The sequence below is a fragment of the Montipora capricornis genome, chromosome 13 (genome assembly GCF_036669925.1).
Source record: "Montipora capricornis isolate CH-2021 chromosome 13, ASM3666992v2, whole genome shotgun sequence".
Lineage (NCBI taxonomy): Eukaryota > Metazoa > Cnidaria > Anthozoa > Scleractinia > Acroporidae > Montipora > Montipora capricornis.
Genome location: NC_090895.1, coordinates 18,456,362 through 18,472,365, shown reverse-complemented (window position 1 = coordinate 18,472,365; position 16,004 = coordinate 18,456,362). Strand labels below are relative to the sequence as shown.

At 45.0% G+C, this 16,004-nt stretch overlaps 2 protein-coding genes and 2 non-coding genes across 7 annotated transcripts in view; all 4 read right to left on the bottom strand.

The window, feature by feature from the left end:
• Positions 1 to 16,004, bottom strand: part of LOC138029981 (RYamide receptor-like) — a 29,578-nt gene that overhangs the window by 4,881 nt on the left and 8,693 nt on the right. Inside the window, exons 1-3 of one of the 4 annotated variants that reach the window (XR_011127994.1) lie at positions 6,911 to 7,023; positions 5,244 to 5,388; positions 2,016 to 2,170 (exon numbers count right to left, since the gene is read on the bottom strand). The gene's annotated coding sequence lies outside the window, so the exon portion shown is untranslated. Of the gene's footprint in view, positions 1 to 2,015; positions 2,171 to 3,564; positions 3,702 to 4,388; positions 4,936 to 5,243; positions 5,389 to 6,910; positions 7,024 to 16,004 lie in introns of those variants that run through there. The other 3 variants (XR_011127993.1, XR_011127992.1, XM_068877821.1) reach the window with 3 other exon arrangements.
• Positions 8,194 to 8,265, bottom strand: Trnat-ggu (transfer RNA threonine (anticodon GGU)). Its single transcript has one exon. It is a non-coding gene; the product is annotated as a tRNA-Thr (tRNA).
• On the bottom strand, positions 8,573 to 8,644 carry Trnat-ggu (transfer RNA threonine (anticodon GGU)). Its single transcript has one exon. It is a non-coding gene; the product is annotated as a tRNA-Thr (tRNA).
• On the bottom strand, positions 9,464 to 14,488 carry LOC138030663 (uncharacterized). Its single transcript, XM_068878547.1, has 2 exons — positions 13,256 to 14,488; positions 9,464 to 12,976 (listed from the first exon to the last, which is right to left on the bottom strand). The coding sequence occupies exons 1-2, from the start codon at positions 14,417 to 14,419 to the stop codon at positions 9,464 to 9,466; spliced, it is 4,677 nt and encodes a 1,558-aa protein (XP_068734648.1). The 5' UTR covers positions 14,420 to 14,488.

The window sequence follows — 16,004 nt, the reverse complement described above, 5'->3', positions numbered from 1 at the left end:
GCTCAATACAAATAAAATTTTGCAGTGCCTATCTTTTCTGAAAACACATAAAAGACTTCTGACTCAAGGGCAGTTTAAAAACGTTCTGCTTGAGACTTTCGTTTTGAAAAAATCTTGCTGCGGTGGCGGGAAAGTAGGAACAATATGATTTGTTGTCCGCCATATCGGATTTCGATATCTTTAAACAGCCACCGATTGTATTTTACCGGAAGGAAAAATCACCCAAGGACGTTTTAGTCCGCGCAAAACTTCCTTTAATCACGCCGCAATCACAAAAAAACTTGTAAACAAAGAAACACTTTCAAAAGGTTTGTTCTCAATCCAGAAGGAAATTTACATATGATGTTCTGCTAGCAACACGCTCAGCCTGCGTTCACGCATCTCTTACCACAACTCAACTGAGGAACAAAACTAGCCCCTGATCATGCACTAACCGCTCCTTCGTTTTCACTTCGAAACTTTCCGTTGATCATTTATAGCGAACGTAGAAGGACTCGTAGACTTTATTTAAACACTTGAACGTAACGCTCCTCGGAGTTAAATCCTACTTGCCCGCGTAAGTGCTCGTCCTCTCGAGGGCATCTCTACGCTTCAACATGACAACGGATCTTTATCCAACGTCACTCTTGATCAACTCTCACTGCTTTACGGCACTCCTAAACTCTTCGGAAAAAAAACTACATCACTCTTAAACCGCTCGAGTGATTTTCAATTTTCGAAATTACTACAACCAAGTTCCGCAAGCATATTTTCCCGCTAATTACACAATGGAACGAATGTGTGTCATCTTCACACCTAAACAGGATCGAGACATCCTTTACGCCATTGGCCAATTAGTATCCTCCAATCAGCTTCTTTATTTAACAACCAATCAGAAGCCTTTGCTGGTCTAGTCCTTCAAAGTATGTGCCATGTTTACAAGTTGTCAAGTGGCAATATTTGCCAGGCTCGTTAGCTCCAGCAAAACCACCAAAAAGATACAAAAAATATCACTCAACTTTTTGTTTATAGGGTTGTATTATTGAAATGTCGCTTCGTCTTTCTTTGAGTAACATGGTTTTCATAGTATAATTGCAGCTTGATTGATCCCTCTAATGTTTGAGTTTCATGGCCCAAAATGCCAGGAAATGCATTTTCCGGTATTCAGTTTTCAAACATTTTCCGGGGGAGCATGCCCCCGGACCCCCCTAGAAGCGATGGGCTAAAGCAACAACCGTCGACTTTGCAAAAACCTCCGGCTACTTAAAACCTTAAAGAAAACCCTGCAAACCCAGTAAACACAATAGTGATGCGTGCAATAATGATCCAATAAAAGAGAAGTAGTGAGTGGGAAAGTTATCTCTTTGTTTTTTTGTGTTTTTCATTTGAATGCCTCAATCAAAACCGAAGAAATTTTTACTTCAAATCCTCCTGCGACAAGGAATTTGCGCGCTGAACATGTGCATTAGGTTTCAAGGTCCAAATGTTTCCTGATTAAGTCATGTGCACATAACATTCAATTTGCTGTTTTGGATCTAGATGCTGCTCTAACTACATGTAGTTGGTGGTGACATCTACATCTACATGTCCCAGCACTCAGCAAATTAAAGTCCTTTTGACTTGTGGCTGTTTCTGCTTAGGTGGCCTCATACACCACAAGCCTTTTTAGAGACATTACGCCACACCGGCCACTTCTGCTGGAAAGAACACTCTCACAGAGGACAGCCACAACACCGGGAATTTCATCCCCTGACGATATTTTCTTGAGCCTAGACCCACTGACCCCAGGCCCTTCAAGTGACACTAAATAGATTTTACTCTTTCTAACGCCAGAGGATTTTACTCGTCAATGGAGGGCGTCCTAGGGTGTTTGAGGTTTGAATGGGTTAAGCACTATTAAAGGTCAATTGAGGCTGATAAAATATGTACGGTAATAGGTGAGTGATTGGGGGAGAGCTTGGGTGCTATCATTGTTGTCCTACAATTAGATATGTTAAAAATTAAATATGTCATGAAAATTGTAATGTTTATCTTACCTGAACAAACGTCACAATCAAAAAGATTTGTTCCAAGGTCGGGTTGAGGGCTTAATCCAGAAGCATAGCTGGTGTACCAATCAGTGAATGCAGTTTCTGAGCGTGCACAGAAAGTGCTAGTCTAGACAGACAGGCTTGATCACTTTACATCCATTCTTGGCCAAAGAATATGGAAAAAAATTAAAATTAGAGGTCTGGAAGGTACAATGTGATTTTTAATAGTTTGCTGACCAAACTGAAACTTAAGACTAAATAACAATAATAGAAAAATTTACTAAATATATCACAGAGAAGAAGGACAATGTGATGCAGATTATGCCAGGTACACAGTGCGACACCCTCGTTAAGTTTGTTTCTGAAACTTTCTTAAAACTGTAATTTGGTTTTTTTTTGTTGTGGTCTTTTAAGAAATATCTTAGACCAATTGCTGAATTTTTGTGCTCAGCAATACTTTTATGGGTTTGAAAGGTGGTATGATCTTTGCAAAAAGTCATAATGCCTGATGCTGTTTAAGTTTAAAACTCCTCGACAGCTATAGTTTTCGAAAAAAAACTGTTCATTGTTAAGAATCTAAAGCCTAATTTACATTTCACTTTCAAGATGGAATCCATAATGGGCTAAACCTTTTTCCTTAGTTAAACCTCTTTAAATCACCCATATTTACACACCATACTGTCTTACAAACATTTTTTGACTTAATGATGTTTAGCTACATGTACACCTGGAGTTGAAACATCATAGTTTTTTTACAAAACTTTTTAATCTTAAAATGTTTTTGAGAAATATTTTTCCATCACTTTTTATGGGTAAAAAAGAATCAATTGGCCTTTTTTGATAAATTAAAATTCAGCTTGAAAGAGAGGTTTAGAGGACTAAGACAAAGGATAGTGGGCATTACTAAACACAGGAACGGAACGGAACGGAATATACCGGAATAAACCGGAATATGCCAGAATGAGGCGGAATGACACCGGAATGAGACAGAATGAACAAGAATGGTACCGGAATATACCGAAACGAGCCGGAATGACACCGGAATGACAGTCACATATAAGGCGCAATAAAGTGGAATATGCCGGAACAAGGCGGAATGACTCTGGAATAAAACCGAATGCCATCAGAATGAGACGGAATAAACAAGATATGCACTTGCTGTGATCTGTTATGGTTCAGATCATCTGTCTCTAAGTGTAACAGTATCAAATTGATAAATATTCCCAAGATTTGTTGGAGGAATGTATAACTGGCACAAAAAGTTATGTTAATACTGAATGCATCTGCTCTACTTGCCTAACCTTGCCTAGCAACAGACCGGCGAAAGCAGACCTTATTCAAAAAGACCCTGTCATGTGTGCTAGGAACTTTGAATACATGGTACGTCGACAGCTCTTTACAAAGGATATGTTAAAGATTAATCTTATGCCTATTGGAGAAATAGTAAACTTATTTTACAGGGTTGAATTCCAGCAAAGGAGATCACCTCACATACATGCATTATTATATGACAGCCCCGCTTGCTGTTACACAATTATCCAGCTGTTATACTCACTAATGCATAGAGAAAACTTCAGCCTGCCAATTTTAAACAATTGCGGTAACTTTCATATCCACGAGTAACGATAGTGGCACTTTGATTTTATTTTCCTCTAATTTACTCAGTGAACCTTCAAACCGCCATCTTGGTTTCTAGAAAAGTGAGGAGATTGGATGCAAGCGCAAAATGAACTGAGGGGGGAGGGAGGTGATTCTTATGGGCAGGTATATACATTGTACTTCATGGGAGAATGCTATGGATGCACCGTAATACTAAGCTTCGTACTGCATATAAACATGACTTACTAGTCGAATCAAATATGAATACCAATCTCAAATTCTCACCCAAAAAAAGTTTTAAGGTTCTCAACAGAGGCAAGTATAATATTATGCCAGTTTTGACGCCACGTATATACCCACCACGAGTCCCCAACTACGTAGGACACGCTAAATTATTTCCCTATATTCAGTCATCCATAATTACATTTACCTTCATCTATATCTATTTACCTCCATTTATTTAAGAAATAGAAAACATGTACCGTTTCTATTGAGTTAAAGAAACACAAGTGAAAATTTTGGCTGAACGAGAAATGCTGTCGGATCACGAGCCGCAGGCGAGTGTTTCCATAGCTTTTTCGAGTTCTCCCAAAATTTCACGACTGTTTCTATAACGGGTGACCCGAAAACACTGACCCCTGGTCCATGGACCCCTCAACGATCCGGGTCAACGGACTGCCTCACGGACCGGTCCACAAACTACCGCTACGGACCCCTTATACGGACCACCTTGACACAACATAGAATTGAAAATAAATAAAAACTAAAGATTTGACTTACCGGTTGTCTGGATAGACCACTCGTGTCACTCGTTTCGGCGAAATCTCAACCGTTACGCTCCGCAAATTTAACAGTAACGCTCAGGTTCGGGCGAAGAGTCTATTAATCACACATTGCTCCTTCCCTCGCTGTGGACCGGAATGCTTCGAAAAATATTGATAATAAGTAAGTTCTATTATTTTGTATTTTCTTTCCTTCTCTCCGCCATTTTGTTCGGATCATTCTCCCGCGGGTTTGTGAACTCGCCCCAGGCTTCACGATCTCTCTGTTCCGAATAAAATGGCGGAAGAAAGGCAGATGATATTACCGTTTTTCGAACCACTCCCTTCAACAGCCGAAGGAAAAGGCAATTCAACACCTGAGCCTTAGTCTGATTTGCACAGCGTAACGGCTGACATTTCGCTGGCAAGAGTGGTCTATCCAGACAACGGGAATAAACAAATTTTCAGCTTTTATTTATCTTTCTTTATTTATTTTTAATTCTGTGTTGTTTTGGGGTGGTCCGTAGAGGGGTTCCGTAGGGATAGTCCGTGGACCGGTCCGTAAGGGTCAGTGTTTTCGGGTCACCCTTCTATAACTCAATAGCAACACGGAGTACATGTTTTCTATTTCTTTTAGAAAACAACGCGACGAGGAAAATGAAAACAACTTGTTAACTCTAATTATCAAAATGTAAATTCTCTTTGATCGCGCCATCACTACGTCAACAGCTCCTGCTAGAGTTCTGTGGATCGAGATTTTAATCAATCCGCGCGCGTATTTTCTTAGGACTGTTTTCTAAATTTATATATTAACCCTCATGTACTTTCGTCTACCCTCAATCATATCCATTAACAATCATATACTTTCACGTACCTTCCTACCAGCAAAATACCGCAACGATTGAAAATTATAGCTTTCAGAACTTGCCCAAATTGTATCGGTAGGTCCTGGAATTCGTCCACAGAAAGGCCAGAGAGACAACTTCAGTCGTGAACCCGTCGCCATGTTTACAACAGAGCTGAAAAGTCAATTGCTGGTAAAGACCAGGCCCCAGTGGATACCGTTATCCGTCGAATAAATCACCATCCAGTGGATATGTCATAGTGAAACCAATTGCAATATCCAATGGATTGTGAATTATCCGGTGGATAGCGTTATCCACCTTTTCAACAACTGGGGCCAGCATATAATTATTCTTGGTAGACTAGGTATCGGAGAGCCACAGAACATTTACGCATGCGCTGACGGAATGTTTGAACAAGGGAGAAAAACGCAGTACCTCCAGACACCGGCGCTAGAGCGTCGTACCAAACGAGTCATCCCGGGATTTCGGCTTGTGCGATCGCTTTTGGACGCAGTTGGCCCTTCGCTGCTTTCTGCTACCGACCTCGCCTCCCGGTACGGCATTGAGGGAGAGATATCTCGGTCCCTAAACCATACGTGAAAAATCCCACGCCCACTCAAAGCTCCAAACCGCCCTTGTCAATGTAAAGTAAGAATTAGTTGGCTTATATATTTAAGGCAAAAGTCATTTTATCTCTCATGTGGTAAGCACTGGAGTAAAAGATTACAAAATTTGCGCATGCGCCCTGCTAAAGGTAACATACATACAGGCATAAGCTCTATTTCATCTCGAACTTCCTAATAACTACAGGAGCTAATATCTCCGAAACATTACATTTACGGCTAAAATACATAACATATACAGATACCTACTAAATACATAATATTTAAAGATATATTCATCAAAAAGAAAAACCGCTGTACAAAGTGCGACCCTGGATTCTCTTTTACAACCAGTAAACTCATAGGTACGGACAGGAGCTCATTAAGAGGAGCCTCTATCTCCCATACTTGGCCTCGGAGTCAACCCTTTCCCGAGTAGATTTATTTATAGAACACCTCCCTTGGGAGATTCAGCACGCTCACTGTTGTAAAAGCCAAGCTCCCTTGGGACATTCAGCACGCCCACTGTTGTAAAAGCCAATCAAAACCGAGCTATCTCAGCGTCAAGGGAATTATGATACTTTTCGCGGGAAAAACCTGTTCCTAAAAATAAATTTACTCGGGAAAGGGTTGACTCAAGGAATTAGAGGAGATAGAGGCTCCTCTTGATAAGCTCCTGGTACGGATAAATCAGGTAGCGCATTCCGCAACTTAGCTGATACGTGAGAAAAAAGAACTAAGACCATAACTGGTTGTTCTAGGTTTATTGAGGGACAGAATGTAATTTCCGCGAAGATCATGCAAAAATCCAGATTCTACGTTAACAGCACACACCAGGCCTACTCTTGAGAATCTGGCTAGAAATCGTTTCCTCTGGTCGCGCTTCAGCCATTCGATAAGGGCCAGTCTCGTGCTTCTTAAGTTGCCTCGTTCATGCCCAAAAAGAATTCTGGGTAATTCTACCATTCCACGACAAGGGAAGACTCCCGATTCTGATTTTATATATATATTTTTTTTTTTTCGTAAGTGTCGGGCCACCCAGTCCTACCAGCAAAATACCGCATCGATGGAAGATTTTAGCTTTCAGAACTTACCCAAATTGTATCGGTAGGTCCTGGAATTCGTCCACAGAAAGGCCAGAGAGATAACTTCACTCGTGAACCCGCCGCCATCTTTACAACAGAACATTTTGGGCGTCCCAGTCTACATGAAACCATCTCTCACCTCTGTCTCGAGAAGACCAGACACGCACGGTTCTTAGGTTACGTTTATGCCCGAAGAATCGTGGACTGAAATGTAAATTGTTGGTAAAGACCAGCATGGTAATTTTTCTTGGTAGGCTATATATCGGAGAGCCACAGAACATTTACGCACGCGCTGACGGAATGTTTGAACAAGAGAGAAAAACGCAGTACCTCCAGACACCGGCGCTGGAGCGTCGTACCAAACGAGTCATCCCGGAATTTCGACCCGTGCGATCGCATTTGGACGCAGTTGGCCCTTCGCTGCTTTCTGCTACCGAACTCGCCTCCCGGTACGGCATCGAGGAAGAGATATGTCAGCCCCTAAACCATATGTGACAAATCCCACGCCTACTCACAGCTCCAAACCGCCCTTGTCAATGTAAAGTAAGAATTAGTTGGCTTATATATTTAAGACAAAACTCATTTTATCTCTCATGTGGTAAGCACTGGCGTCGCAGATTACAAAGTGTGCGCATGCGCCCTGCTAAAGGTAACATACATACAGGCATAAGCTCTATTTCATCTGCAATTTCCCAATAACTACAGGAGCTAATATCTCCGAGACATTACATTTACGGCTAAAATACATAACATATACAGATACCTACTAAATACATAATATTTAAAGATATATTCATCAAAAAGAAAAACCGCTGTACAAAGTGCGACCCTGGATTCTCTTTTACAACCAGTAAACTCATAGGTACGGATAAATCAGGTAGCGCATTCCGCAACTTAGCTGATACGTGAGAAAAAAGAACTAAGACCATAACTGGTTGTTCTAGGTTTATTGAGGGACAGAATGTAATTTCCGCGAAGATCATGCAAAAATCCAGATTCTAGGTTAACAGCACACACCAGGCATACTCTTGAGAATCTGGCTAGAAATCGTTTCCTCTGGTCGCGCTTCAGCCATTCAATGAGGGCCGCTCTCGTGCTTCTTAAGTTGCCTCGTTCATGCCCAAAAAGAATTCTGGGTAATTCTACCGTTCCACCACAAGGGAAGACTCCCGATTCTCATTTTTATATATATATATATATATATATATATATATATATATATATATATATATATATATATAGTAGTGTAGGATGGGAACAGAAATCGATACAACAAAGGAAATGAGTGAAAATGTGTTCAGCCGGGAATCGAACCCGGGTCTCCTGGTTACCGGTCAGATGCCTTACCACTCGGCCACTGAACCAACCCCGCCATTCAGCCGAATTGGAAGGACCTTTAAATGGCAAGCTCTGAGGAGAATCGCACATCTTCTGCAGTGAGGATCGCGTCACTATGCTCAAGTTGATCAGCGATTCACAGTAAATTTCCCCCTATATATGAAATGATTGTGTAAGTTTGAGCGGGGAAATAACAACAACTAACTGCCTCATTTACCTTTGGATCACCAACCTATTCCCTTCAGAAGGCGATTCACAGTGATTTCTGACAAGTATTAATTAGTAGTGTAGGATGGGAACAGAAATCGATACAACAAAGGAAATGAGTGAAAATGTGTTCAGCCGGGAATCGAACCCGGGTCTCCTGGTTACCGGTCAGATGCCTTACCACTCGGCCACTGAACCAACCCCGCCATTCAGCCGAATTGGAAGGACCTTTAAATGGCAAGCTCTGAGGAGAATCGCACATCTTCTGCAGTGAGGATCGCGTCACTATGCTCAAGTTGATCAGCGATTCACAGTAAATTTCCCCCTATATATGAAATGATTGTGTAAGTTTGAGCGGGGAAATAACAACAACTAACTGCCTCATTTACCTTTGGATCACCAACCTATTCCCTTCAGAAGGCGATTCACAGTGATTTCTGACAAGTATTAATTAGTAGTGTAGGATGGGAACAGAAATCGATACAACAAAGGAAATGAGTGAAAATGTGTTCAGCCGGGAATCGAACCCGGGTCTCCTGGTTACCGCTTGCCATTTAAAGGTCCTTCCAATTCGGCTGAATGGCGGGGTTGGTTCAGTGGCCGAGTGGTAAGGCATCTGACCGGTAACCAGGAGACCCGGGTTCGATTCCCGGCTGCGCCAGTGAGTTGAGCCGAAACTCCGAGCGAGAGAACACGTTTATTAACCGAAGGCGAGATGCAAATACAACCCAAACTAAGCAGGCAAAAGTGGTAACAAAGGCACCAAGCTAATTATGCGCGAACTGTGACAATGAGGTAACTAAGCGTGCATGCAAAGCGAAACAATAACCCGAACTAAACGACGGCGTGAACAATGGGTTACGCTATGTGACCTAGTGGCGGGAATTACACAACAATGCGAAATATGGCGTGACTTCTTCTTTCTTCTCCTCGCTAAGGTAGATGAGTAATAAATACGAAATAAACTAGGCTGGGAATTGATAGTACACAAGCAGTTACAAATAGCTAACATTGTCCTTAATATGTAATGTAGTCCTTGAGGTAAGCCGGACGACGAGTTGAACGGCTTGACCGGCGTGGGCCAGGTGAGGAGGTAGGCTCCGGGATATGGGCATCAATGTCAACAGTCATGCTTCCACTCGGCGGAGAGGAAGACTCGGGCACATGATGAATGTCAGGCTGAGGATCTGGTGGGGTAGCGAGCTCGCTAGGAACTACAGCAGGAGCCGGACTCGGAGTGCTCTGAGGTGTAAGGAGGGGAGTGGGTTCCTCGTCAACGTGCTCAGAGGTGAGAGGCTCTTCGTCGGTATCTTCAGGGTAGGAAGCGGAGCTGTAATGACGAGAGAGGTTAGACGTGGTCTCTGTTAGGTCAGGAACACGATAACATTCGGACAGCTTGACGCGATAAGAGGTAGAACGCAGCTGTGAACCGGTGAACTTGCGTACGTTGCACCATAGGCCATCCACGGAGACCACAAGATACCGATTGCGGGCACTGGTCTTGGAGCCATCAGAAGTAATGTACACCAAATCGCCTACTTGAACGGGCGTGGCCGGGCGAGGGCAACAGCCTGGGGCTTTGGATCTCTCACTTGTGGGGTGGTTACGGAGCCGCAACGACTGCTGTTGTCGAACAACTTGGAGGTCGGAAAAAGGGATCTGTGCGTTAGTGAATTGATCGCGTTGAAGCCACATCTCGCGGGCAGACAATCCTCTGTTGCGGATACGGGTGTTGAGATTGGCTGTCGCCACAGCTAAGGAAAGAGGACTGATTGTACCACCCTCAGGACAAACACGTAGAAGCTCATCACCAAGTTCTGCGACGCATTTCTCTGCCACAGGATTCTTGTTCGGGTTTTTGACTCGGCCGACTTCCACGGCAAAGCCATACTGCTTAAGGATTTCATCGTCACCTAAAGAAGCAAAGCCAGGAGCGGGATCTACCCTTATGACGGAAGGGGGGCCAGACAGAGGTCGCAGCTCAAGGCACAAACGGAGGAGACCAGAGCGAATGGATTCACGACGTTCGTTATCCAACAAGCAGGCTGCAGTGAAGGACGTGGACGTCTCGCGGACGACAAGTACTAGCTGACGGTAGCGCTTTATGATGTCTGCAGCGAAGGAAATACCAAAGCCGTCGGGGGGATCAGAGGTTGATTGTTCAATGAGGCTGGATGGAACTTTCTTCAGGGAAGAGCATAGGTGGCAACACTGCGAGCACCGATCCAGGGCTTTGTCCAAATCTAAAGCGAAGAAATAACGCTGTGAAACCAGTTTCATCTGGTGACGGGAGGGGTGGTCCAGCTTCACGTGTAAGGCAGCAAGGAAGCCATCAACAACAGAGCGTGGAATGACAATACATTCGCGGGGCGCAGCGAAAGGTTCATCGCGTTTTACGACGAGTAGGCCGTCACGGGAAATGGAGACCAGGTTCAGGTAACGCTTGACATCTTTAATGTTTGTCAGCTTCTTTGACGGGCGAGTGCCCTGCTTAAGATGAGAGTGGACACGTCTCAAATCCGGGCACTCTAGTTGCGATTGGAGCCAGGCGGAACGGCTTGTGAAAGGAAGGGACGTCTTCCCCGATAGCACATCATGAACAGAAATGGGACGCACAGCTAGGTCTTCAGCTTCGAATACAAATGAACAAACTTGGCAGCGAGGGTCGTCGCAAGCTGGTGCGTTACGACTAGCAAAGTCAGAAGGCAGGTTGGCAGAACCAGCCAAATGGAGCAGTGTGATTTGGTAACGGCTAACAGATGACAAAAACGAAGTCACTCGGGGACTGGAGGAGAACTGTCCACGGCAGAGCTTGTCAAAGGCCTGGACACACGGCTTGCTGTCAGTCAGTACATAAGTCTTAGACTTTGATTGAATTATATAAGGGGCAAAATGCTTGACGGCAGCGGCAATAGACAATGCCTCTATTTCACATGGTAACCAGGAGGCTTGATGCTTTTTAAATTTGGCACTGAAGTATCCGGCAAGGTGGAGCTTCTGGTCACGAAGCACATAAAGAGTGGCGCCGAGGCCATTCATCTTGACGGAACCATCGGTTGCGATCCAAAGTTGATCATCAGGCTTGGGGAGGGTGATGGATCTGTTAGACGTGAGTGCTTCTTGACAGGAGCGAAAACATACTAGGAGCTCATCAGACCAAGAGATGGTGTCTTGAGATTGACGACCAGCCGTAAGCGACTCGAGAGGAGCGAGGAGTTTAGCAGCTCCACTAAGGACCCGACCAAGCATTTTGTATGAGCCAACAAAAGCACGGAGACCGCGTACATTCTTGGGTGGCTCACAAGAAGCAAGAGCAGCTACACGATGGGGAGAAGCGCGGATCGAGCCCTGGGACCATATCCAACCGAGAATGGTGGTAGAAGCTGGGCAGATTATGGTTTTCGCAGGTGAGAGGCGAAGGTTGCAGCGATCGAGAGCCGAGAGGACTTTTCGCCAGTTTAAAAGGAGCTCTTGATGGGAGTTACCACCACAATACAAGTCGTCGGCAATCTTAGCGACACACCCTTCCTGAAGGAGATCACCCAGGACGCGGCACATTAGCTCCTCGAGGGCCGTTTCGGAACCGGGGATTCCCATTGCGCAACGCGTGTAGACACGAACGCCTTTAAAGGGTGTAACCACGCCACAATACTTCATGGAGTTCTTTGCAAGTGGGATTTGGTAGAACGCCTGAGACAAATCAGAGACTACAATGTACTTCCAGCAAGCAATCTTGAGAAGAGTGGAGTCCACGTCCGGCATTAGTGAGGGCTGGGGCTTGCTATAGCGGCCCACGTCAGTAAAGGCTGTGACTAAGCGAAAACCGCCATTCCTCTTCTTCACCAAGAAGGATGGATTCAAGTATTCCACCACAACGTTTAAATCTTCTGGTCGACTAAAAATGCCTTGAGCCTCAAGTTCGTCAAATTTGGTTTGAAGCAGGTCGAGTTGATCGCGAGAGTACTGTGGGACACGCCCTTTTCGCTGGGGAGGCTCGACAGGGCCCATATTCACAACCCCTTCAATCGGCCCGGCAGCTCCATTGTAACCAGGAATACGGGGATCGAAAACCAATTGGAATTCCTTCAGTAGCGAAATGAACGCGGCTTTCTCAGCAGGGGACAACAAACCGTCAGGGTCTACATGTACGGACTCGACGGAAGAAGAGGGAGGAGTAGTAGACTTGGGGCACGGCTCTGCAGCTTGGGTTGAGGAGGGCTCTATGGAGGACTCCAGAACAGTTAGACGTGCTTGGCATAAATGGTCGTTCTTGCGGATTAGTAGGGGCTCCTCGGTATTGTTGAGAAGTCTCAGTTTACCACCAATGGACTGGACAATGTCGGGATGAGGCCAGGTGTGAGCAGGTTTGAGGTGACTAGAAGAGACCGAATCCATACGGGGCTCAATGGCAAGTGTAGCATCTTTAAGTAGCACTGAGGAGGTGTCAATTTCCAGGAACTCACCCGGCCAGACGGTTGTGTTAGTATTCGGGGCGCGAAGGAGGTGGCAAGCTCTGACAGCGTAGTGGGTCTGAGGACTTTGGGAACAACCATAAGACGCCACGTCACACCCAGCGATGATGATCTCACGCTTAGCGGGGCGGACTGCAATGTCATTGGAAGCCATGAAGGGTGTTCCAGCAAGTATGTCAACATCAAGATTCTCGACAACGAGAGCTTCCAAAGTACGAGGTCTGCCTTGACGAATCAGCGGAAGGCGGGTCTCACCAACAACAGTTAACGGGGTGCGACCGTCGGCCTGCAAAGCAGTCTGGGAGCTTTTAGTTATCTTAGCACCAATATGCTTGGCTAAAGAAGCTCTCATCATATTAGTTTCTGCGCCGGTGTCTATTGTAAGGCGTAAAGGGTGATGACCATAAAAAGCGTGAAGGAATGGAGACTGGGAGACGTTTACGCGACGAGTGGCAGGGGGTGTCATAGTAGGTAGGACTCTGGAGGGACAATGCTGCATATCTGTGAATTCTTCAAAACCCGGAGGGCTAGTCAGATCAGGATAGTGCTGGTAATCATAACTGCTCTCCTCTAATTCAATGCCGGCCACTTGGCGAATCTTGGACATGAAGAGACGATCAGGCTCGGGCAGAAACTTGCAACCGCTGAGAAAATGTGACCGAAAATCTGGGCGGCCGGCCTGCTGGCAAAGAGGACAAGACTTGACAGCTCGAGGTTTAGGCAGTAGCCTGCGTCGTGTGGGAACAAATGAGCGATGATCAGTCGGGGGCGCAGAGCGTAGAACCTTTGATTCATCACTGGTGTGGAGCTCGTCAAGTAACGACTCGAGAGCTTGAGAGATTTCAGGTTTCACAGAGGCCAACGTCCTACTACGTAATTCGGTTCCATAACGTTGTTTCACAAGTCGTGGAAGGTTGGGATGGAGTAGGCGTAGCCAAGTGAGAACAATAAAATTTTCGAGGGATGGAGATAGTTCTTCGTCAGCGTCCGGGATCTCGCCATAATGAGTGATTCCGCTGGATCTGGTGAGTAGGTTGTCCTCAATAAAGGCCATTAAGATTTGGAATAAATCCTCAGGACGCTGTTCAGGCTTCAAAGAAATGTTCGCGAGGTCCAAGAAACGGGAGCCAGTTAACTGCAAGCCATAATGCTGTCGGATCGATTGCCAAACGCCGCTAATTGATGTAGAATTCTTGACGATTGAGTTCCGAGAAATGATAGGGGCGTAATTGGCAATTTGGCCGAGCATCATTTCTAAATGTGTTACTTTTTGAGCAGCAGTCCTTCTTCTCGCCGTTGGAACAGATTCAGGATCGTTGGAGAAACCACGTAGGGGTGTAGCGTTTGTTTTTTTACCCCACGAAGATCCATCAGTAAGAAAGTCTGCGAAGTTCGGATCGAGGGACAAGATGTACTTTAGATTGTTTTCCCAGGCTTCGATCGAAGTAATAGTTTCATTCGAAGAAAGCGACCACTGTTTCGGCGCTCTGTGTGAAGTCATCACTACGGTTCACGAATTCTGGCTTGATTGCTCAGAGAGGCGGCTAAAATCGAAGAACAGCTTTGATGTTCTTTCCGTGGGTTCTTTGAAAAAGTTGCGCTGCCACCACGCCAGTGAGTTGAGCCGAAACTCCGAGCGAGAGAGCACGTTTATTAACCGAAGGCGAGATGCAAATACAACCCAAACTAAGCAGGCAAAAGTGGTAACAAAGGCACCAAGCTAATTATGCGCGAACTGTGACAATGAGGTAACTAAGCGTGCATGCAAAGCGAAACAATAACCCGAACTAAACGACGGCGTGAACAATGGGTTACGCTATGTGACCTAGTGGCGGGAATTACACAACAATGCGAAATATGGCGCTGAACACATTTTCACTCATTTCCTTTGTTGTATCGATTTCTGTTCCATCCTACACTACTAATTAATACTTGTCAGTAATCACTGTGAATCGCCTTCTGAAGGGAATAGGTTGGTGATCCAAAGGTAAATGAGGCAGTTAGTTGTTGTTATTTCCCCGCTCAAACTTACACATTCATTTCATATATAGGGGGAAATTTACTGTGAATCGCTGATCAACTTGAGCATAGTGACGCGATCCTCACTGCAGAAGATGTGCGATTCTCCTCAGAGCTTGCCATTTAAAGGTCCTTCCAATTCGGCTGAATGGCGGGGTTGGTTCAGTGGCCGAGTGATAAGGCATCTGACCGGTAACCAGGAGACCCGGGTTCGATTCCCGGCTGAACACATTTTCACTCATTTCCTTTGTTGTATCGATTTCTGTTCCCATCCTACTCTACTACTTAATACTTGTCAGTAATCACTGTGAATCGCCTTCTGAAGGGAATAGGTTGGTGATCCAAAGGTAAATGAGGCAGTTAGTTGTTGTTATTTCCCCGCTCAAACTTACACATTCATATATATATATATATATATATATATATATATATATATATTTTTTTTTTTTTTTTTTTATAACAGTCGGGCCACCCAGTCCTACCAGCAAAATACCGCATCGATGGAAGATTTTAGCTTTCAGAACTTACCCAAATTGTATCGGTAGGTCCTGGAATTCGTCCACAGAAAGGCCAGAGAGACAACTTCACTCGTGAACCCGCCGCCATCTTTACAACAGAACATTTTGGGCGTCCCAGTCTACATGAAACCATCTCTCACCTCTGTCTCGAGAAGACCAGACACGCACGGTTCTTAGGTTACGTTTATGCCCGAAGAATCGTGGACTGAAATGTAAATTGTTGGTAAAGACCAGCATGGTAATTTTTCTTGGTAGGCTAGGTATCGGAGAGCCACAGAACAATTACGCATGCGCTGACGCAAGGTTTGAATAAGAGAGAAAAACGCAGTACCTCCAGACACCGGCGCTGGAGCGTCGTACCAAACGAGTCATCCCGGGATTTCGGCCCGTGCGATCGCTTTTGGACGCAGTTGGCCCTTCGCTGCTTTCTGCTACCGACCTCGCCTCCCGGTACGGCATTGAGGGAGAGATATGTCGGCCCCTAAACCATATGTGACAAATCCCACGCCTACTCACAGCTCCAAACCGCCCTTATCAATGTAAAGTAAG

Coding starts and splice junctions, on each gene's coding strand:
- LOC138030663 (XM_068878547.1), bottom strand. CDS start 14,419: ATGACTTCACACAGAGCGCCGAAACAGTGGTCGCTTTCTTCGAATGAA. Junction 12,977..13,255: donor ATATGATGAGAGCTTCTTTA/GCCAAGCATATT, acceptor CAAAGTCCTCAG/ACCCACTACGCTGTCAGAGC.